The following is a 24,446-nucleotide window of genomic DNA, read 5'->3' as shown; positions in this document are numbered from 1 at the left end:
TCATTAACCTAGAAGTTGTGTTTTGCCAAAAAGTAAATGGAATAGAATAGATATGAGATACAGAACAGAAGTTCTGCAGATTGAAGCACACCCCTACTCTCTCAGCAACCAACATACATAATCGCCTTTAGATAGCTAGAAAAAAAAACAACTCCAAAGCTATGTCAGTTAGATAGTTTCGGTATTCCCGGGATAACTTTTATCTTTGTACAGGGAGAAATAAAGAGAGAATCACAGTATATAATAGGTTCCTTTATGATTAAAAGTCTCTACTTAAATAAGAGAAATTTGTCTTGATAACAACTGGGGCGGGGAGGGAGGGAGAAAGGTAGGGTACAACAGGGCAACAAACTTTATTAATTCCATCAAAATACAGTAATGCAACCATAAGAGATAGGACACAACTGTTTTTTTTGATTGCGATGCTTTAATTTTGTTTCCCTGGGCCCTTCACCTCTTTGTATCTAAGCCACTTGATATTTCCCATTCCTTTTGCCTTAGGTGGGTCTGAGAGTGTAATACACTAAACTAAAAGTTATTGCAGCAGAGTCCACATGGTTCTGTCCTTGTGGCCAAGGCTCCCTCTCCCACAGGCCAAAAAAAACCCCTGGAAGATGCAGAGGATTGTGCTGTAATTACACATGGTTATGGAGAGGAAACCTCAGGGTATCCAGAACGATTTTTGAAACAATTTTACCTAAAGTCACCCCAGATGAAATAAGAGTTAATAGGCACAGCAGGGAAGAACAGATTTCATGCTTGATTTCATAATAAAATGATGTACCACAGAGCTTTAGTTTCATTTAAGCCAGCAATTCCAAAAGCACTATCCTCAGCACAACACTTGCACACGCCAAACCATAACTCTGGGACAATATTAAAGAATCAGACGAATTCCGAGATCTAGGACTTAATTCCCTTTGCATGACCTTTAAAGGTCCCTCCCAACCCAAACTATTTTATGATTCTATGCTTCAGAAGTGTATTTTTCTCCCCCTTTGCCCTCCTAGTTCATTATTCCTTTTGAAATCAAAACTAATCGTAAAAACAGAAAACCTGAAATACTTCCTTAAGAACTCTCTAGAGATCTGTCCAGTATGCTTTATAACTAGATTTATACTGTTATTTATAATAGACTGTTTTGTCATTAAAGGTGAAAATCAATCCTCTAAACCAGACAATCAGTTCTGATTAGCGGGTGCATGAAATGAATTTCCGTGATAATGGTATCAATGGGTGAAAGAGATGCCCAGAAATAAAAAAACTAAATAAAAAATATGAAATTAAATATTAAACTTCCTAAGTTCTCACTTTTTTGAGACAACAGCTCTCTGTTCAATGTACTTTAATTAGTCTATGAACACCCTCAAGTAAAAAGACTCCCAACTCTTAGCACCTTCACAGAAGACTTTTAGGGTGTTAATTTACCCTGATGTTTCATACTTTGCTCCTTTGAAAATGGATTTTGCAAATGTACTTTTCAGATACTCAAGGCTAGGAATGATGTGGACTAATAGGGCTGGTACCTTAAGGGAAAACCATCTATGAATTTCACAGATGTCTGCATGCAAGTTATTTCACTTCAGTCTTAAAGAAGCCAACACAAAACTTATGCACCTCTGCTAAGTGACATCCTGACAGTAGGTCTTAAGCAAGAGCTTCATTTAGCATTGATTTGTACAAACAGAGTACTTTTATTAATATGGCAATAATGAAATTAGAGGTTTGTCTCACGGACAGCAGTCTTACTGCTAGATAGTCAGTGTGCCCAGGTGGCCAAAAAAGCCAAGAACATCCTAGCTTGTATTAGAAATTGTGTGTCCAGCAAGACCAGGCAAGCGATCATCCCCCTATACTCAGCACTGGTGAGATCACACCTCAAATATTGCGTTCAGTTCTGGGCCCCTCACTACAAGAAAGACATTGAGCCTTGGAGCATGTCCAGAGAAGGGCAACAAGGCTGATGAACGGCCTAGAGCACAAGTCTTATGAGGAGCAGCTGAGGGAACTGGAGCTGTTTAGTCTGGAGAAGAGGAGGCTGAGGGCAGACCTTACTACTGCTCTCCACAAGTACCTAAAAGGAGGTCGCAGCCAGAAGTGGGCTGGTCTCTTCTCCCAAGTAACAAGTGACAGGACAAGAGGAAGTGGCCTCAAGTTGCATCAGGAGAGGTTTAGATTGGATATTAGGAAAAATTTCTTCACTGAAAAGGGTTGTCAAACATTGGAACCGGCTCCCCTGGGAAATGGAGTCACCATCCCTGGAGATATTTAGATGTGTAGATGTAGTGCTGAAGGATACCGTTTAGTGGTAGACTTGGCAGTGTTAGGTTTGCAGTTGGACTCAGTGACCTGAAGGGTTGTTTCCAAACTAAATGATGTGATGACTTTATGACTCTTGAGCCTAGGCCTGCAGCTCAACTTGACCTCACAGCCCCATCACTCCAGGGAACCATTTGCTTATTGTAATGACAGTAGTCTGAGACTTTGCCTCCCTAGAGCAGTTCACAAAGGGGTCATCTGAGGACCATTAGTCGCACAAGGGCAACAAATGACAGTGCATGGTAAGGACACAAGTTATTTCAGTGGCAGGTAACCGTAATGAGTTAAGTTATGCCAAAGACCACATTTAATAACATACTGAGGCACAATACACTACTGAGCATACTCTGTTATCTATGAATCCAAATCACTGGTATGGAAAAGGCATTTGGGATGCAGATAGCTTTGCACCTACACAATAGCAAAGACAAGTGTTCAGAAAAATAGTTTAATTCAGATCCAGCTACCTCCCCCAAAATAGATGGAAGTCCTAGTCTGAAATATTAATCAAACAATGAAGTGGGATTAGCCATTTCTCACTTACATAAATCTGCTGTTCCCTATATTTGAAAGAAAAATCCTACCATTTCAAGTTTTTAATTACTTTCTACATTTTTGTCCCCTCAACACACTCCTCATAACTCCTCCACTATATCCAGATGCTGCGGCAATCAGCACAGAAAGTTCTTGAATCCCAGGGTAAATGAAACTGCAGTGCTCAAAATCTCTTCTTTCCTGTAGCAAATTAAATAACTTACAAAATTACTAAAACATAGCAGACAGATCTTTAGTATTTTCAACAAACCCTGCCAGTCAATATTTTGTATTAAGAAACTACGTGATATCCTAGGTAAATACCTTAACGCATATCTCACCTTAAACATGGGTCTCACATGCTCCAGGTGTGTTGCACTGGTAAAAGGTGCCTGAACATGGCTCACTGCCTCCATAAGAGCTTTAGCTGTTTTAGCCATTTGTTCCATTTCCAAATTATATAGAAGTCTTCTCTGCTTTTCACTAGCAACACCTGTAAACACATTTTTTTCCTCAGTTGTGCATCCTTAGCAGTGATGTCTTTGGAAATACGATAATATTAAGTACCATACTCAGAGGCATTTTTTTTTGTATTATCTTTACTTTCTGAAATTATCACACCAGCAAGGTACTTCTTTTACAATACAGACAAAACTTAAGGCAAATTTATGTATTAAATGTAACCTAATTTTAAATCTTTACAGAATTTTAAGATTTGCACAACAAACATTTCTTCTCTATGACATCACCTGACAGCATAAACATCACATCCACTAAGTCAAACTCAAAGTGAGCAGAAGTTTCATAGCAATTCATCAGCACAGGAAATAACAATAAAAATAAGTGGACATCCTTTTTCTGAGGAAGAACTACCTTAATCACCTTTTCATTTCAGTAATGGAATCTCCATCTCATCAAGAACGTGAAACCCATGCAGAATGTAAAAATCAGCTTCTTCAAAATTACAAGGAAAACATTATGTTAATTGAACAAATTGAAAATAAGAGGGATTCCTTTCTCCAGATGTGAATTTCCTGTAAGCAATCTGTTCTTAAGGCTAACCTAGGACTTAGATGTATACAAATTTGACTATGTTGGAAAAAAGTCAAGTCTCTCAATATTCTCTGTAGGAAAGCTAGAATGAATAATATCTGAATCTTCATACTGTGCAAAACATAAAAGTTTTTCTGGTATTTGAGAGAGAAAAGATAATTAATTTTAAAAGTGCATAAATTAGGTCTCTACAAAACAAATAACGCAAAATTTTTGAAGATGACAGACTGGTTATTACTGCAGGAAAACACAATAGTTACCTTAGGAATAAAAAGCACAACCGCTGTGTTTGTTCTGCACTATTCCTACTAACACTGTTACTTCATAAAGCCCTCAAGTGCATTTCCCTATCTGCTGTTCAACAGCGAAATCTGTCTTCTCTATGGTCAATGCAATGAATGCCAGGAATTCAGATGCAAAGGGAAGTGAAAGTAAGCAATTGTATTTCACACAGATTTGAAGGCAGCATATGCCTTTATGTTAAAAGGAAGAGGATAAAAAATTAGAAGTTAGGGCTCATTTTGAGTTAAGTGGTGCTTGCTTCATTCATCTCTGATTTTAAGAAGGAGATACCTTCATGAAAATGAACAGCCAACACCTTGAAGAAAGTTAACTTTGCAACTACTTACTTTGTTTACTAGATTTTGTGGGTATTGTTAATTCTTTCGTTTCTTTCATTGAAATCTTCTTTCCAGCTATTTCATTATAGATAGCAGACAAATATTCTTCAGGGAGATCTTTACTGTCATTGATACCTCTATTCATTTTAATATACTGCTCTTTTGTCATTTTATTCTTAACCTGAAACCCAGAGAGAAGCTATTAATATCAACAAGTGAGTCCAGTTCATGGCAGTCACAATGCTGCCAATAAAGCAGCCAAACAGATGAAAAGTTACCATCAAGGACAAACCTGCTGATTCAAAAGACATTTTTAAGTATCCAGCATATGTAAGACCACACTGTCAAAGCCACAGAATAACTCAAAGCCACATGGACATTACAACACTCAAACTTTCATTAGGATCTGCAGATCAGTTAGATATACATTACATTAAAAATGTATTTTATCTTCTCACACAGAGTAAAATATCTATTTTAAACATAATCTCATAAGAGTTCAATAACATTTCCAGATTTTGCTTATATAAATTATGATGGCTTATCACCTTAACTCTGAATACCATTCACTACAGAAGTGAGTTGTAGTTATCAAAATAAAGCTGCATTATTTTTCAGGAGCAGATTTGTGTTAAAAATCAATGGGCAAGTAATTACACAAATTCTGGCTTTTACTGTAGGTTAGTTCACTACTGTGAATTATGTGATATGAAATCAAATACATACAATTTGTATTCAATGAAGAGCAGGGAAATTATATTTTACTGAAAGATCTAACTAAAACAACTTAAAAATCTCAACACCCATGAGATACCAACACCCATGAGTACCCAACACGGTACTGTTACTTAGAAGATGCACAAACTTCAGCTACCATATTTCTTAAACGCATATCTTGATGTTCAGTTTAACACCAATTTTACTACTACATTGTCACAAAGCCTGAAATTTAGATGTCTATGGATTACACATAATTTCCAGCTACATACCTGGGGACTGTGGAGATCTGTTGTCAACATGATAATTGAGTAAGCTAAAACATATGCAGTATCTGCACTAGCAAAAAGAGTTTGCCTGATGGGGGAAAGGAGAAAAAAAACAGCAAGTTTAACATACTAGGATTTTTAACTTCTTATTCAGCTTTCCAAAATTCTGAAGACAAAGTATGGCTTACCCTTGGTTACATTCTAAATATCTAGCAGCAAATTTCTCCATTAGGCGATCAATTTTTTGAGCCTCTCCTGGAAGACGAAATCCCTCTAGAAACATGCGCAGAGCTGAAACAAAATCCTTTCCTGAAAAGTCGTGTTGGTCCACGTAGGCATACATGACTTCTTTGTTAAATTTATCATTGTCTCCCAGGAACTCGCCAACCTGAGTCTAAAATAAGAACAGAAAAGACAAACTAGTGCACTTACACTGAAAAAAAAAAAAGTAAGAACAATAGAGTCGCACTGTCCATATGTCTCACAAAAAGAAAGGCCTTTATGCAGTTAACTACAACATATGCCTGCTTCCCCTCTACTCTCTAAAGCAAAGTATTTTGGCCATATATTCCATCATAATGCTTTTCCATGCTTCTATCTTCCTCCCTTCCTCCCTTCCTCCTTCTCTGGTTCTACTCATGTATCTATTTTTTCTAGTAGATGAACTCCACATGTACACAAGACAAAGTTAGTAGTACCAATGGTTGATTGTTCTCTGCTGTAACAATTTTTGTATTTGGGAAACTTACTACAGGAATGAAAAGCTTACTAAACTCAGCGTTATTCCCACTAGAGTACAGATCTCAAATACATGCAAGTGATGCTTTAATATAAATAGCTGGTACTCAAATACATCCATGTTGATCACTGTCAATACAACACAGTACAGTGAAAAAACACATTACAGTGAAAAATACTGTGTATTCAGATAAAGATGCCTGTATATGTAGACTGAAGCTAAAATTTGTTTCGATGGCTGATTGTGAGTTCTAATACCGAACTTTGCAACTTCAGGCACAGCTGCAAGCATGGGCATATGCAAGCCTTTCCTTAAAGGCAATGTGGGTGGCTACTAAGCACAATGGTGCAGAGTGGTCTTTCAAAAAGCTATGTTTTTTATGCCAACACCAACAAGAGATACATCCACTCTCCTCAGCCAGAGACCACAGCATCTTTCCAAGACCAGCCAGAGCTGCTACCTGCAAATAAAATCAAAGAACTAATCTAGATTAAAAAAACCTCCTTTTGGGAGGTAGCAAAAAATGCTTTTCATGCTGTGGCATCATCTTACTTTTTAGCCATTTCTGAAGGGCAGTTACTCCTGAGAGACCCTTATTGAACTAAAGTACACACAGCTCACTACACTGCTTCTAGCTATACTAGCAACTAAGTATAAGTTTTGAGTCAGCTCATGTAGGTCAGTCTTTTCCTTCACACTTCACTGAACTGCAGGATGCATATGGTACAGGTTACAGCCTTAATGCATACGCCAATTCAAATTCCTTGAGCCTGCAAATTTTAGAAGAGAGAAATTTCCTTTTCTTCATTGTACAATAACACCACACGCTTCAAAACACTATAATATGATCTGCAATTAGTATAAAAACATCAGCATGAGCAAAACCAATCACCAGGAAAACAGTTTTCTTACTGAATCTAATCTTTCCTCCTGATGCAAGAACTGAGCAATATCTTCAGGGGTAGTGCCAAGCATTCCTTGCTCTTGCAGGTACTGAATCCCCCTCTTTGGTTTCTTATTGAATCTGTACAATCAAGATTAGGATGGAATGAGAGTTAACCTTTTTATCCATGCACAAAGCCTTGCCAGCTTAAATAAAAAGTTTCAATAATTTTGGATGAGGTATTGAAAAATCTCCGTATTAAATACTTTTCCTTCATCAAACTATGCATTAGATAGAAATGAGCTATTCCCTTCTATAATTGATCCCTTTGTCATTGGATGATTTTACAGGTTCTCCACCTCCCCGTAAACAGCCTCCTCTTCCTCTTTGCCACACAACTGCCAGCATGGCATCCAAGCAGCTCCCAGTAGAGAGCTAAACACTGTAATTTACTCTGGCACTCATGAAGAAAAAAATATGGAAATAGCAGTGTCTTGGCTTGGAAAGGAACAATTATGCTCTGTTACTTTTTGTTTTAGTCTGTATGAAACAATAAAGAAATCCATGAGTTGGCTGTAAGAATGGAAATGTACAAGACAAGGAACCAGGTAACCGAAAAGCTGAAACTCAAGGACTAAGGCATATTTGTTGGGGGTCTGAGAACTGTACCACAGAAAACTTTTATTTTTGCATAAAGCAATCTCACTGACGAGGTGAAGTGACAAGGCTGAAAGCACACAGAAGATCCACGCCAGACTGCCCTGAGAAATTATACTACCCTCCAGTTCTAATTATGACAAGTTAATTAATCAGAAGCAGCATCAGCTTAAGCATATAGGCACTTTCATCAGTAATGTGTACATTAAAATGGGTCGTCTTCAACTGATCACGAGTTCAATGTTCTTTTCATCCAAATATAAAAATCTTATTTTTAGACAAGCAGGTCTGGAGAAAAAAAAGAACAAACATTCAGAGTACTCATCTTCTAGCTGTGAGGAATTAGGTTAACACAAAACACTGTTGACAGGCTCCAAAGCGGACACCATTCAGCACTCTTTCACCAGAGGAAGTGCTGTTACATCCAGAGTATTTTTCCTAACACAAGATGAGTATCTATGAGGAGAAGGAAGAAAAACCCAGGAATCTTCATAGCTCTGAAAGAATCCACCCTCCCATGGGTGACAAAAGGGCACTCACAAGTCAATTCCTTGTTCTATTATTTCCTTTTGTTGCTTTAGGACCTCAAACTGCTCTGGGTTGTCAGTGCCAGACATCTGTGTGCTATAACTGCCAATTCCTGATGAAGCAGTAGAATCCAAAGAATTTAAGCTTCCATATCTATTAATTGTCTCAGGGTGTTTGGTTTCGTTGCTGTCCTGTTCTGCAGGTTTTTCTTGGCCTGTAAATTGGAAAAGGTTACATACGTACAGAATACATACAGCGAAAAGAAATCAAAATCAGAATTTTTTCTTCCAATCCTCTCTGAAGGCTTCTAAAAGTTACTAGGGTTACCTTCAATGATCTATTTATTTTTAGACAAATATTCTGCTTTTGTTTTGTTTGGAAAAATAACAAAAAAGTCACTAAAATCTATCAAGGAGGATTCTTTCAGTCCATGATGTACCTGAAAGTTAAGCCTTAAATTTCAACTACAGTTTGTAGGCACTTAGAAAAAAATATATGACACCTTCAAAACCCAGTTACAGATTTTTCCTCCTATTTTCAAGCTCAATGTTACTTCTGACCTGAAGCAAATCAGATTAGTCTAAGTTTTTGAAGCAGAGTGTCTGGAAGTGTTTATGATCAGATATGCCAAGGAGCTGGTCCTCTCGGTTCTCAGAGACAGCCGCACTAATCACCTCTACACATGCAGGTTATCACTTCACCTACCCACTTGATCTGAAAATTCTGGCATAACCTTATTACTTTTCACCTCAGGTCAGATGGAAACAAGATTAAAACAAGTAATGACTTAGTTACTTCACTGATTACCACACTGAAAGCTCTATAGCTATACATTGATAAATAAAAAAATGCTGTCCATCCAGCCTGCTTCAGTAGTAATTTAGTCAATATGCAGTTAGATGAAATTAGGCAACTTTCAAAGTAAGTCTTGTGATCATTTTAAAATTAGAAACATTAAAATTAACAGGATTTAGTTATCCTATATTTCTAGGATTCATACAATTAAGAAAAGACAATTTAGACTACTTGTTCAAATGACACCAATTCAAACTTACCAATATTTCTATCAAAGAAAAAATAAATTTATTCTCTCTCTTTTTCTTAAATGCAAGAAGTTTTACCAATCTGGATACCAACCGTAACAAAATACTGAAAACATGCCCTAAACTCCTACAGCACCTCTAATAAAGCCATGTTGTGTCTTACCGAGTGTTGTTTGAGAATTGGGATTTACATATTGATCCTTACTCCACTCCACCATGCACTTCAAGATTGATACTAAGCATTCCAATCCTTTTTTTCTCAAACTTAATTCCTAGGAAAGATTTCAAAAGAATACATTAGAGGAATGGAGTTCAGTCTTAACCTATTGTGCCAAGAAACAGAGTTTCATAAAGTTTGATGGAATTTTTACCTGAACATTGGACATGCCAAGTTCTTGGCTACCCCTTCCTTGAGCTATCTTTGACAGGTCATTAACCAGCCTTTCAAATATATTTGCTGCATTTAAATCACAATCATAGTTCACGTAGATGTCCACTACGCTCTGAGCATCTATAAATAAAGTGACATGGTCAAACAAAAATCAGATCATTCAGTGAAAGGCAAGTACAGTGTTGCTCTTTAGCATAAAAAGGTAAAAACTAGAACCAAATGGTCCTTAATACCTGCGCATATCCTTGTCAGCGTTTGTATCACCATCCATTTATGATCAAATGAGCTAGTAGAAGTTTCCAAGATATATAGGAAAATTTCTTTGAAGAAAACCTAACAAATATTCCAAGAAGACGGAGAAAAAAAAAATATATCATACACACAGTTACTAGCTTTGATGGCTGATATTCTGACATAAGTCTGAAAGCAGCGCTTTAAAGTTACAGGAGATAAGCGAGAAAAGGAGGAAGAGAGTAAATACAACTTATGCTTCGTACATTCAAATTGGAAATTAGAATTACTACTTATGTAATTCTGGAGTTTTGTCCAGCTGAAAAATTTGGTATATATTCTGATCACTCAAACCCAGAAAAACTGAAAATGACAAGATATGTGAAAGGACAATGTAGCCTGACAAGAAGTACAAGCTGCTGTTAGGGTTCATTTGGGATTCTGAAAGGAGAGGTATTACCTCACTACAAAAGATTTTCTCTACAAGATGATGATATTGCACACAAACATAACAAACAGCCATTTAAGCCAATTTAAAGTATCGGACCTTCATTAGAAGGGAAACATCTTGACAGGAAAGAATCACTCTATGCTATTAGATTATGAGAAGAAGCGCACTGATCAGGCAGACCATAAAAAATGCAGCAGGTCCATAAAAGGAAAGTTACTTTTCCCTAAAACTGATATTAGCTTACCCTGAAATCATTTTAGTGCTGATGCTTTTGTCTGGAAGAAAGACTATCTTATCCACTCTCAATTAGCTCCTCACCAGATCTATTAGTATTACAGGCTGACTATTTCAGCTGAGCAGGCTTAGCAACTAGGACAGTCTTTTTTCTTACTTCCTCCCTAAGCAGCAGCAACTGCTGTAACAGTGGATGAACTGAAAATGTTAACTGCTACATGGCATTACATCACCATCCTACACAGCATCACATCACCGTTCTGTGCTTCTGAAACCTCACCTGTTCGCAGCCAGTTGGGGCTACTGAATCCAAAGCATCTATTTTCTACAACGCTGCCAAATGCCTCGAGCCATCAAGTTCCTCTTCTCCAACAGCAGCACACAAATACCCAGACACATAAGTACCCTTGTTTTTAGTATTAGATATTCCCTTATACCACAGAATTTTTACAGACTTTTATGCTATTAGCCAGGTAGAAAAAAGGCACAAGGCTAATTTTGACTTAAGGCACATGTCTGGGGAAAAACAGCAACCCTTATTTTTAAGCAACTTTAATAGTAAGTTATTTCCTCGAGCAAAACGCGCTACCAGTAGTTCCATTTTAGTGGCTGCTTCAGGGACAAAGAAGCACAGAGCACAATCCCAATTACCACAGCATCCCTATGAAATATAAGGAGTTCAACACAAAATGGATCAAAGGCTTTCAAGCCCTTAAATATGCTTAAGAGTACTAGACTGATTTCAGCCACAACTTCATGTATTCCAAACACAGGAAGACGAAGTTTTATTAAAAGTCATGCTAGGAGCAATCATTAGTTACATATTTGCTGTTTTCTGATTGTTTTTACTGAAAAACAGTAATGTTATACACTGGAATCAGGAAAAAATTTTTTTCTCCTAGAGAATTTCAGAAGTCGTCATTGATGGAGCAGAGAAAAAAGTTTAAAGTACAAAAATTAAACCCTACTCTAAGCTAGAAATTAGCTGGAAGATCTGTATACGGTGAAGACACTTTAGACCTCTATGCCTGCGAGACAGGGCTGAATTCTTGCTTCTGCTATCAAATTCGGACAAGCACAGCTTGTAATGACTAGCTTCTCAAAACTATGCCTATTATTTACATTTCAGATATTTAAAAATGCCAGCTATTGCTATGTTACATATTGCAATCCATTTTACAGGCTTAAGACTTTATTCCTTGCATATCAGCTAATTATTTTGTTTGTCAACTGAAAATAAGAGCTCTACAATAACTTATTCACAGCTATGAAATGGTGGTAATGGCAAGTATCATTAAATGACATCCAAAATCCTGCAAATATATTCATTGACCCAGGTAGAAATATAGTTACAATACAATTAAGGTACGACTCAAACTACTTTTAACTGTCAGAGGGCAGTGTTAGCTGAATATTGAAGTCAAAGGACCAAGGAAGGGTCACTTTCAACAGAATCTAAAACTATTATTTTAAGATATGCCAAAAATTTCTTACACAGATGAAGAATGAAGCCTCAATCCCAAAATATATAGATTTTGCATATTATAAATCAGAGCATATGGCTCTCCTCACAGTTCCAACAGACAAACTGAATGTGAAGTTATCTACTTGTCTACCCACATCTTCTGAATAACCTTTAGAATCAGTAGCAGAAAGAAGAGGAATTCTTAGCTCATAACCAGGAAAAAGAATTAAGTTTCTAGAAATTGCTGTCCCCCATACTTTGTAATAAGAGGAAACTTTGACAGCATCAAGCTTTTGGTTTTCATACTTGTGAGGACGAAATGCAACCCTGCTATGTGGTGATGGTCCTGATTTAGCATATTCTAGAAGCTACTACAATAGTCTAGGGTATTCTATACCTAATTTTTCTCAGATATGTCTTAATTTTCTGTTTGGAATTTGGGGAAAGGATGGTAGTGATGTAAGCTCATCAAATTTCTGTCAGGGAAGCCGGATTGCAATGCATTTACCACCTACACGCTGACTTGTAAGCTCTGTAAACACATAGTGAGTCCAACACTTTCTGGGAAGCAGCTTGTGTGACTGAAGAGCAGCTCAGCCCAGTGTGTCTCATGTGCTGAACACTGCAAATGAACTACAGTCTTGTTGAGCACATACAGTTTGTTCTGAAATTCTTCAAAATGCACCACATTTTTAAGGCACATTTAATCAATCACCAAATCTTAACTTCTATCTAAGCTATGCTCAGTGAAGTACTGGAAATATTATTCCTACTTCCTCCAAAAGGTATCAAAATAGCCTGGTAAGTGATCAGAACACAATACATGGCAAAAGCTACCACAATGTATCAACTTATACAATGATATCCATAGACAAAGAAATCCTTGAATTCAAGGTCCTTAAACCAGCAACGTTATTGATATTTCTCAGCATCTTTTCATGTATTTCATCTCTACACTTACGAAGCAATCTGTAGGCTTCAGCATTCACATCAACTCCCAAAACATGAATTACCAAAATGAACTTCAGGAACACATTGCGCACACTACTGCTTTATTCACAATGGAATTAAGATCTTTAGCACATGGGACATCCAACAGGACGTCCATGTGGTTCAAATGGACAGAACAGTTCTGGGAAGCTTGTTGTACCCTATGGCACAAGGATTAGAAGTCAAGAACAAGGCCTCTACATTTGTCTTGTTTTCCCCTGTGACCTAGAATATACTCATCCAGTGAGAAAACTTGCAATACCTTTCAGTATTCAGATAACTTTTACTGCAAAGAATATGGACTTATCTCTACTTGTGGCCCAAGGAGTTAAAGCGTGTGTACACCTTTTGAGACCTGAGGAAATGAGATTATCTTGCTCAGGACATATATTGATGAAGGCCATGATATACAAAGGGAAGCGGCTACAATAATCAAATAGCTGGGATTTCCCTAGAGAAATAAATCTGTCCAAGTGACCTCAGAGAGAATCCACAATGCATTTCAAGGCATTAATTTTTACTCTAAAATTCGGTTGCAAAGCCATGTAGCCTTTTCATAAGCATACTCATTTTCTTAATTTGCACTGTGGTGCAGAGCTGAAACTTCCTAATCACATTACCGAGCACTGGTTTACCAAGCCCAACCATACCTATTCGCTACTAAACTATATCCCTAAGCACCTCATCTACTCGTCTTTTAAATACCTCCAGGGATAGTGACTCAACCAGCTCCTAGGGCAGCCTATTTCAGTGCTTGATGACTCTTCCAGTGAAGAAATTTTTCCTAATGTCCAAACTGAACCTCCCCTGATGCAGCTTGTGGCCATTCCCTCTTGTCCTATCACCTATCACTTGGGCGAAGAGATCAACACCCACCTCTCTACAACTTCCATTCAGGTGGCTGTAGACAGTGATAAGGTCTCCCCTCAGCCTCCTCTTCTCCAGGCTAAACAACCCCAGCTCCCTCAGCCGCTCCTCACAAGACTTGTTCTCCAGCCCCTTTACCAGCTTTGTTGCTCTTCTCTGGACATGTTCCAGGACCTCGATGTCTTTCTTATAGTGAGGGGCCCCAAACCGAATACAGTATTCAAGGTGTGGCCTCATCAGTGCTGAGCACATGGGCAGAATCACTTCTCTGGTCCTGCTGTTTCTGATACAAACCCTGCATCGCTTTGTGATAATACCATGCCTGAGACAACCGAAAACTCTGGTTTTAAATAAAGGAAACAAACTCATCTAGTAATAGTATAATAGGTTAGGACTGTAAAAATTCATCTCAACCACAGAGTAAATCAAAGGATGTTTTGCACTGTAAAAATCTCGTAGTTTATGCTAATATTTATTAAGTGATGAAATAGTCTACTTCTTTATTAGGGACTTCATTTCATGTTCTACTTAAAATACAATGGAAATACTTTTTAAGCAGCCTTACAAAAGTTTTCCCATGACCTTCCAGTTCGCCAAACAACACTACAAGTGTCATATTACTTCGGACGTTACAGAGCATACTTTATTTAATCTGTGAGTCTTTCAAAGGAAACCCTGCTATTTTATCCAAAGGGGGTTTCAAAGGCATTGTTGCAAGCAAGTCTATTGACACTGGGTGAAAACTAGCTTCTATACAAGGGAAGATCTATCAAGTCTTATGCACAAGCTGTGATTCAGAAAGGAAAGCAAATTTATCTAAGCATGATCAAACTACACACAAATACAAACATTCACTTAACACTCCTTGCCCCCAAAATTAGAAATACATGTAACATACCTCGATCTGCATCTTTAGATGAGTCTTAAAGTTTGAGAGGAGGGTAAGAAATATGGAAAGTGAAAGTTCAAAAACTTCTGGAACTGATGAGACTCCATTTTTTGACAGTGCAACACAAAGGTACTGCTTAATAGCATTAATAAACATCTCATTTGTCCTGAAGACAGGTCCTGCATTTTGCAGAATGGACAGAAGCAACTGCAATGAAAGGATCTTTGATCGCAGTTCATGGGATCTGGAATAAAACAATGCGGTTATCAGCTCAGTGTAAGTCATAAAAAAAATAAAACGTTCTCCTGAAAAGCAATACACACAACATTTTTTATGTGGAATGTTCATCAAACAAACTCAAATTTGACACAATCTGGGTTTTTTTGTTGAAGTGGTCACTCTTCAGCCAAGGTGAGCACAAATAACCTTTTCCACTTACTGTTTCTCTCCATTATTATTGAGCAACTGCCTCTTCAGCATCACAGCACTGAAGAACAGCAGCAACAGCAGGCAATGCCCAATCTTAGCCAGAGGGTGAAGGGAGCATTCTTTCCTTTTCATGGATTTTTAGAAGATCTCATCTAACACCCCCAGCCCATTTACAGAATGCTGACAACCAGAAGGTGGAAATCCCTTCTCCTCCTTTGTTTCCACCAGCATAGAGAGTTGAAGGACCACAAAGACAACAGCTGTGCTGCCTGACCTACTTCCTCCTGACACTGAAAGCTCTTTTTCTCAAATACAATATTTTATAATGTTTATCAGTCACTGGCCCCATACCACTCCAAAAGTAGCCAAGATACAAAACACGCCTATTTTAAGCATGGCAACAGCAAAGTCAGGCAACCGCGGCATTGTCAAGTGCTCCAAGGTAACATGAATCTTCTTACAGACTGAAGTAAGCTAGAATTCATGTCAGAGCAGTGCTACTATTTCTGCTTAAAACAAACAAAAAAATAAATCAAAACCAAAAACCAAAACACCAAACAAAAAAAACCCCATTAAACCACACACACACAAAAGTCTAAAAGAAATCTATATCTATGAAAATATAATGCAATTTAATAGCATCCTGGGTGGAAGCATTCTCTCCTCAGATTCCTGATACTCGTTCTCACTTACGACCATCTTGGAAAAGGCTGTACCTCTTCTGAAGAGCAGATATAGACACAAATGGCTTCCCCAACAAGAGAGTCTGCAGCTTTCCTTGAACAACCACCCACTGACGTCAGTTACGAAACATAAGAAACAACGGTGAGAAATTTTTTATACAGACAGAGCCCAGACATGGTAAGGAGCTCTTCGAGTCAACACAACACACACTACAGTTGGATAGTTGCTGGACACTGCAAAAGTACAAGCATAGTAGTAATTCCTGTCTAGCTAAAACGCAAATTAATAACAAATACATTGCAAATGAATGCAATAATTTCTGCATGCTGGCAAACAAAGTGGGCTAGGGGATGGAGAATCAACCCACAAACATTTCCAACTCATAGAACATAATTGCAAGCATAGACTTCTTGTCTGAAGACACTTGTGAGAAGCAAAACATAGCCAGTCAAATTGAGTGAGGTAATTGTTCCTTCCATTCCTCCTAAGGGGCTGCAGGTCAAAGTAAATGCCCCAAACCAGCTTTCAGTAGGAGTTCTTCAAGAAAATGCCCAGCTCTAGACATTGCACAGCTGCACAGAACCTAACGGAACAATCTACTTTGATGCAAAAGGCTCGATTTTTGCAACACATTGAATCAAGTGTGCAGACAGCACGTGACCAGACTATACTATAAAAATTTAAATATCAAGATAATTTCAATCATACATAAAATATTAAATATTGCCTACTTCCAGCAAGTGTCAGCTTATAACAAAGTCCTCACTTGCTGGCCTTACCAATTTTATATGACGTGTAAAGCCCACTCAATTTAAAACAAGTTTCAGGATTAAAATATAATAAGTGAACCTTCAAGACATTTCTCCCCTATCTTATTTTATTCCAGGGAAAAGGGAGATAAAGACATCAAGCAGGTTCCCAGAAAGCACAACCCTGATCTTACCTCCGAGCCTTGTGATTTTAAGTTAAATCTCTATGTCCAGTTATTTAAAATTTTAAAATATTGTCATTAAAGACTTAATAGCTAATTGCACAAGAAAGATGATTTTTAAAGAGGCAGATAAGCCTTTTTTAAAAATGCTGTAGATATCCTATGCCCCCTTTTCCAATTACAGCATGTTTGTAATAGTTCAAAAAGCCATCGATGCCTCAGAACTACCAATAAATTCTAGGCACTTCTCCAAACACAGGACGTCTTCAAATGCCTTTGCAGCTAATTCTTGTTGCCCTAAATGCTGTTTCTTCTGATTTTTAATATATGAAGAGCTTAATAAGTTCTAATACGAACGTCAAAGACTTCACTGATTCAGCTGAGATGCTCCAAGTGCCTCAATAGCCTCTGCTGCTCTTCCACAGAAAGTTAAATCCACTAAAGCCTTTAATAAATGCACTGTATTAGTCTCAGAGAACTGACTAAACCCGCAGGATTTTCATGGCATTTCCTGAAAGACAAATTGTCAAAAATCGTGAGGAAAAACCTTATGCTGAAGTCTTCCTTCTTGAATGTCCTGACTTTCCATAGTGCATCACTAGGTTACAAATAAAAAATGGTTCTATACTAACCCTTCAAAACCCAATTGTGCCTAACAGACAAAAAAGATGCATATAAATTCTACCCAAGATCAGAAAAGCCCTTTGACAACACTAACAGCTAACTAATGCTGGCACACATCTATAAAAGAGTATTTCTTTTTGGTTTACAAGGAACAATCCTCTAAGCAAAACTGAAAACATGGTATCGCAGTCAAGAGAATAAGGTTTCCAAAACAGTCTAAAGATTTTGTTCCAAAACCTCTCTCTTTTCATTAAGGAAACTGTCAAAAATGTCCAAACTGAGCAAAAGAATGAAACACTGTATCAGGAATTTATCATAACCAGTATCAGTTCAGAGTCGGGAGTCTACATTATGATGAAGTAGAGTTGGGCTTGTGGACGGGATACAGGATATGCAAGAGATACAATAAACTGAGGGGCATAAACAGCCACAGTTACAAACCTAGGTATTACTTAAAAGCAGAATAAGGCTACCTGAGATCAAAAATACCTGAAGACTTTCCTTGCACACCCTTCTGAAAAGCGTTAAAAAGAGCAACTAGGAAGAACAAGACATACTTAGAGAAAGCACAGGCATTATTAAGAAACTTCTAAACAGGCAGATAGGTAGCAGTAGCCGCTTTCTTTTAACATACAAAACATGCATTAAAAGTACCTTTTCAAGTTTTCTAGGTCCTTTTTACCATACCATTGTTTTCTCAATAACTAAGGACTGACAAAAATATTTAATTTTTTTTTTAAATTTTCTAATAGAAAAGATTCATAACAAGAACTCTAACTTCTACTTACTTTGGATCTGGTGGTCCATCTGACAGGGGCTTCATGGAGAGTTTACACAGTGACCTGAATACAAGGAAGGCATCCTTTTGTAAAATGTGGGAAAACTTAGCACCAGGGGTAGGTCCTGAAGAATTTCCAGATTCCTAAAGAAGTTAACATATTTCAGTATTCCATTTTGCATTAGCAGGGTGTGTAGGGAAATCCCCACCTCCTAGCAACAAGAAGTTAAGATATTATACAAATATAACCAATTCACTATAGCTTTACCATCTCAAGACTAAACTAAACTAAACCAAAATATTCTGTAGTCCATTTAAAATGAACAAACTTGCTAATAAAAAATGCCATTTCAGTAAAAAAATCAAAGACTGTCATGAAATAAGATAGGTCAAGTTTAAGTAAGGCAACTTGCAGTGAATTGCCTTCAGATGCTTTAAGTAGATAGCTAGTTTTAAAAAATCCCATTTTAATAAAATGCCAGTGGTTACATATCTGTGGCAAGATGCGTTTGGTAAAATTTCATGCTAAAATAATCGCCTCTACTGCTAAGGCCTTGCAATTCTGTATTGCCGTTTCTTATATAAGCAAGGTGTTGAATGGTTCTATTTGTATGGCATATGTGACTATAATATTTTAAGCTTAAAATCTATTATTCTTTACCCTAATTACTCAGTACATTTTGATAGCAGACACCCTCTGTCTGTTCACAGTGCATACATGCTGATATCTGGTACAACAGAAGCATATTTTCACATTGTTTTTGCTAATGAAAAACGAATCCTCTCAGATGTGATTTTTTTTATCTGAAACCATTGCAGTAAGGCCACTCTATACGCCTGACATTTTTATTTAGCATATGCTAGGATAAAAAAGGCATCACATGCAAAATTCACTTACAAAATAATTTAAATAATGCATTAAAATAGAATATTGCTGAGAATGATGTGATATTCATCAGAGTAACTTGTTTTATGTAATTATATTATACACTTCCTGCACAAGTGTTGGGCAACATGTAAAGCATACTACTTTTTCCAGTATTTCCCAATTTGTAACTGCCTGTACCTGAGTATCGTTGGAAGAGACAGATAGTCTGTCATCAGGTAAAGATGGTGTATAAGCAACAGAAATTGGAGTGCCTGGAATTCCATTTGCCTGAATGTTTTCACTGTCACTGCCATCCTCTAATGTTACAATTGTGCCATCACCACCAGCACTTTCAGCAGTCCCTTCCATATCTATCAGAAAAGACGTAAAAACAAATGTAACATAAGAATGCAAATTAAACAGAGCTTTTAAATCTAACATAAAACAATCACAAGCAAAGTATCATAAGGAGGACCTTAAGCAATAATTTACGTGGCATTATGTAACTAAAAAAAATTCCAAATACTCTTAATTCCCACTAATGAAAACTACAATAAAAAAAATAACTCATAACTTTAAATTGCCAAGTTCACCATTTTACCAAGTTTCTAAGAAGTACCGGGCAAAGAAAAACCCACTGAATTGACAGACACTTTCCAACAAACTGAGAAATGCAGTGCTACACTGCTACTCCAGAGACAGGCCCATTTGTGAAGAGTTTATGTAGAAATGAAACAGAAAAAAAGACAAGAAATAAGATCTTACATTTTAAAAAGGTCATTAGTCTCCAGTACAGACAGTGTAAATTAGGTATGAAATTTTGTCCATTTTACTGGACAGTAATGCAGAGCTAAGGTCAGAAAACTGAAAATGTTTTCTTCAGCATAAGCGTTATTTAAATAATGACATATTTTACTTAAATATTCAGAAGTGTTAAAATAAGTCTTAATGTCAAGATTCAGACTGCAGTGCTATTGGCTAGACAGACATTAATATAATACCTCCAACTACTATGTTCACCATTTCCTGCACAATACTTTCAACAATTTCTTGTGCCTTCTCTTCAGACTCATTGCTTTCACCATCATATGTCCCTCCATCACCTTTAGAAAGATCTTTAGAAAGAAAAACAAACAAATATTAATGAGAAACTCAGCAACTGAGGAGACATTTTACTTGTATTTAATATTTAAAAATTCAATTACAAATCTATCGATAGGTGAGTATACGTTTAAAAAAGCTACGTTTGGACGCGTTGAAAATAGTATTTGCAGAACATAAGCATTGCAGTGTTTAACCTGTAAATGGTAATTAATCCACAGGCCTATGCCAATGAAGACATCAATTTTGTATTTTCATGCACATTAAACACTGAAAACCTACTGATTTTGAGATGTTGTTCTGAAAAAATTCCGTAATATTACACTGAGGAATCTTTGCTACAGTGACTACAACAGAGTATGGGCCTAAAGGATACTCGTGATAAGGCTTAACAGTAGTTACAAGGACAACAGGCATTTTGCATTCGTCAACTATTTCAAAATACATGCCTGACTCCAGATTTAGGAGAGGGGAAGAAAAAAGACAGTCCTCAAGCCTTTCTTTTTACAGACCGTTTCCCTCCCTCCATGAAACAGAAATACACACTGATTACTTTCTGCTGCTGTGGCTTGGTCGGCTTCTGTCTGTTCATTTTCAGCACTAGAAATATCAGATCCATTTTCAGCTTCTGCATCTTCTTGAAGGTTCTTGTCCACATCATTTGTGCTGTGGTCAAGCTCTCCCTCCTGTTCTTTGGACAGCAGATCAGTCTGTGTTGGAATATGTTGCAACTGAGGTGACTCAGGCTCATGATGGCTTACTGGAGACTGCTGTAGATGGTGTTGCTGTCTGTGTCTTTCCTTTTCCATCTGTTTGGCTTCCTGAAGCTACAAAAACATTGCAACCATACAAGAATTTCACTATCAAAACAAAACAATATGTTGCATATACATTATTTTAAAAACATGCTTACACTCTCATAAAGATATATAAGAAAATGCATCCTTTCTACTATTATAAATTATTTTAATATCACAGAATAAACCTTTGCAAAAGGGCTGCTTCCCAGCTATTCACACTACACTTAACCGTACCTTCACTGTGGAAGAGATGACTACACTATACATAATACAGAACCAAGAGTTGTCTGCCTGCCCTAGAAGGAAGTTCAGCCAGCAGACGGAGAAACACCAAGGCATTTGGTATCAAGGGAAAGACTGAAAAAAAAAAAAGGAACTGACTAAACATTTGAGGAAGAAAAAACCAAAAATGGGAGTCAAAACTGAAAAGAGCAAAACACTACAAAAAAACAGAAGCTCAGGAAGAAATCATCATATTTAAAACTGTAAGTCAAGACTACTTTAGTTTCATAGGTCCTGCTCTGGAATTCCCAGAAAGGGAAGAATTTCTGTAACTTGTCTAACAGATAAAGACAACAGCCATTGAAGTTAAATCAAAGATTAACGTCAAATCAAAGCACGGTGTCATTTGAAGTGATGCTTTAAGGACTGGCTTTCTATCCCTGCAGGGCCTAGTGTTTAACAAACCTTTTGTAGCTTTTTATACTGTTATTTGGCTACTATGACCTCAGCCCTTTACTTTTCCACTTAAAGCTTTCTATGCTGCATCTTTCTGAGTAGATACTCCCTTTAAATCATGACTCAAATAATTCCTTCTATCATTTGTTAGCTATCATATATTGATAAGAGAAGGCTCCAAGGAGACCTTATAACTACCTTCCAGTACCTGAAAGGGCTACAAGAAAGGACGAGGGGCAATAGCTATAAAATGGGGAGGGGCAAGTTTAGGCTAGACATAAGGAAGAATTTATTCACGATGAGAGTGGTGAGGCACTGGCGCAGGTTGCCCAGGAAAGTTGTGGATGTCCCATCCCTGGAGGTGTTCAAGGCCAGGCTGGATGGGGCCTTGGGCAGCCTGATCTAGTGGGACGTGCCCCTGCCCATAGCAGGGGGGTTGGAACTGGATGATCTTTAAGGCCTCTTCCAACCCTAACTATTCTATGATTCTACAATATTAAAATAATTGCCCTGAGTGTGCAAAACAAGCAGAACTGCTTATCAGCTTGCATAAAGACTGGACTTACAGTCTGGCAAAAATGAAGACTTTCATTGTATTATAATAATAATAATCATCCTCATCATCCTCTTCTATACATTGCTTAGAAGGACAGTAACTGCACAGATTTATCAAAGCACTCAGGTACTGCATGGCTTGCTTTTGCCATGACTCATCATAAATACGTTGTCTTACAAATCTCTGACTATGATGGTACCACGTACAAATATGCAGTTGCTTCTAAGAGAAAAGTAAGAAAGTACTACATAGTCTTAGAGGAAACTTAAGAGTGTGTAATAATACAGCAGAATTACTTGTACAAGTAGCCAGGAATTCAACAATTTCTCAAATCTGGGAATCTGCTTTTTTGTTTGGGGTTTAGGTGTTTGGGTTTTCTTTCTTAATAGGAATTAGGATGATTAATTTGACTTCCTGATATCATAATATCAGCAGTAGAAGGCACATAGCATTTGCTGGAGTCCCTGCTGACAACTCATGACAGCAGTTTCAGTGACTTGTAAGCATCTGTTGGTGACTACTACACATTAAAATGTTAAAAAATATAAGTAACCACATGACTGGGAAGGGTTTTTGTTTGGTTTTGGGAGGGGTTGTTTGTTTGTTTGATTTTGATCAGGGATCACTTCTTCAGTGTTTATAGGCAGAACAACACTAGAGGATTTCACTAACACTATCGTACTTCATAAACACTGTTACACAGGTAGGGTGGCACCTCTTGGCAGCCCAATAATAGAAATGGAAGTTGAATACACCCATTCAATATAGAGGACAAGAAATTTAAATCCCATACACCACTCCCATGCCCTCAAACACATTTGACACCTATTTCAGAGGGCAAACCACAAACAGAACAAAGTAAAATACCAGACTTTTTTTTTTCCCTGCAGAGTACCTAAGTTAGAAAAGCAAAAAAGCTTTAATAATAACAACAAAACAAACCTCTCAAGCTGGTTACCTTTCAAGAGCTAGCTTTTACATAAAGATAAGGAGATACTCACTGCTTGATTTTCCATCCGTGCAAAAATGACATTCAGCATTTGTGTTAGAGTGGCCTTGGCTGTGGTTTGATTTATGAGATTTTTGCTTGCTAGGTAGATATTGTAACATGTTCTTACAGCCTGTAGCACTGTTCCTTCGTGGATTTCTATGTGTTGAGATGTTACTGCTGTGAGCAAAGCCTAAATAAACACACACACACACCAGTCAAAACTTTTTTTGCTGATCAGATAATTTGCAATGAATAAATATCAAAGCTGGATTACTTTTAAAATATAACTAAGTATACACATACATTGAGCTGCAGTTAATAACTAAGTTTTGGCATGTACTCTTGTAGCCTTATCAGAGGATCACATGAACCAGTTATATTAAATTGAGAGTGCTTTTAATTAACATATCTAGGAAATACATGTTTCACAGCATAGAACAGCAAGTAGTAACCAACGGAGTTACCAGACAGGTAGTTAATAAAAGCATCCCAGAATTTTCTAGACACGAAATATGGACAGAATACCTGTTAAAATATGGGCAGATATCCAAATAGTCCAAAAGTTGTTTTACAAATAAATGCAAATGTGAAGAATAAAGATGGAGTATGAGATTATGCAGTTAAAGTGGGAGAACTATCCTTTCTAAACACTCTCCTTGGGCAATGCTAGAATATTGTGTTGCACTCTCTGTAGAAATTCACTCCTTTCTTTCCATTTGAGCTAGTATCTGGTTCTCTTTTTTTACAAAAATTATGCAAATAAGCCTTTAAAACATCAGGAAACACAGAAGGTAAGGAGCACATCACTTTTATGGGAGTCAGAGCCAGGCTGTATTTGAGAGCAGAAAGAGAGGCAGATGAAATCTGAGCATGGGGTGTAAAACTGTCAGAGGTCTGTGATGAGAGGGGAAAAAAAGGGAAAGAGCTTAGTCCACAACACAACAAACATGTTTATACTGATCATGGTACTCCAGTAGCAAAAAACCAGAGAATTTTATACATTAAAGACTTACAGTTAATGATTTAATGGGATATTTAGGGAAAGTAAGAAAGAACTGGAAGCACTGGAAAGCTCATATTTTTGTAAGCTTATCACAGTTAAAACAAAAGTTATAAAGTAAGCGTT

The 24,446-nt window shown here is 37.3% G+C and overlaps 1 protein-coding gene across 1 annotated transcript in view; it reads right to left on the bottom strand.

Annotated features, from left to right (window-relative positions):
• ARFGEF1 (ADP ribosylation factor guanine nucleotide exchange factor 1) overlaps nt 1-24,446 on the bottom strand; it is a 100,926-nt gene that overhangs the window by 28,048 nt on the left and 48,432 nt on the right. Inside the window, exons 5-19 of the mRNA XM_054058097.1 lie at nt 23,331-23,510; nt 20,849-21,122; nt 20,196-20,309; nt 19,393-19,565; nt 18,337-18,470; nt 14,890-15,124; nt 9,987-10,086; nt 9,734-9,873; nt 9,526-9,634; nt 8,332-8,533; nt 7,164-7,275; nt 5,701-5,906; nt 5,516-5,600; nt 4,536-4,707; nt 3,195-3,346 (exon numbers count right to left, since the gene is read on the bottom strand). Of these exons, the coding sequence (XP_053914072.1) occupies nt 3,195-3,346; nt 4,536-4,707; nt 5,516-5,600; nt 5,701-5,906; nt 7,164-7,275; nt 8,332-8,533; nt 9,526-9,634; nt 9,734-9,873; nt 9,987-10,086; nt 14,890-15,124; nt 18,337-18,470; nt 19,393-19,565; nt 20,196-20,309; nt 20,849-21,122; nt 23,331-23,510 (2,388 nt within the window). The remainder of the gene's footprint in view (nt 1-3,194; nt 3,347-4,535; nt 4,708-5,515; nt 5,601-5,700; nt 5,907-7,163; nt 7,276-8,331; nt 8,534-9,525; nt 9,635-9,733; nt 9,874-9,986; nt 10,087-14,889; nt 15,125-18,336; nt 18,471-19,392; nt 19,566-20,195; nt 20,310-20,848; nt 21,123-23,330; nt 23,511-24,446) is intronic.

This window comes from Cuculus canorus, chromosome 2 (assembly GCF_017976375.1).
Source record: "Cuculus canorus isolate bCucCan1 chromosome 2, bCucCan1.pri, whole genome shotgun sequence".
NCBI classification, from domain to species: Eukaryota; Metazoa; Chordata; class Aves; order Cuculiformes; family Cuculidae; genus Cuculus; species Cuculus canorus.
Note: the sequence above shows the minus strand (reverse complement) of the source record. Positions and strands in the feature narration are given on the sequence as shown.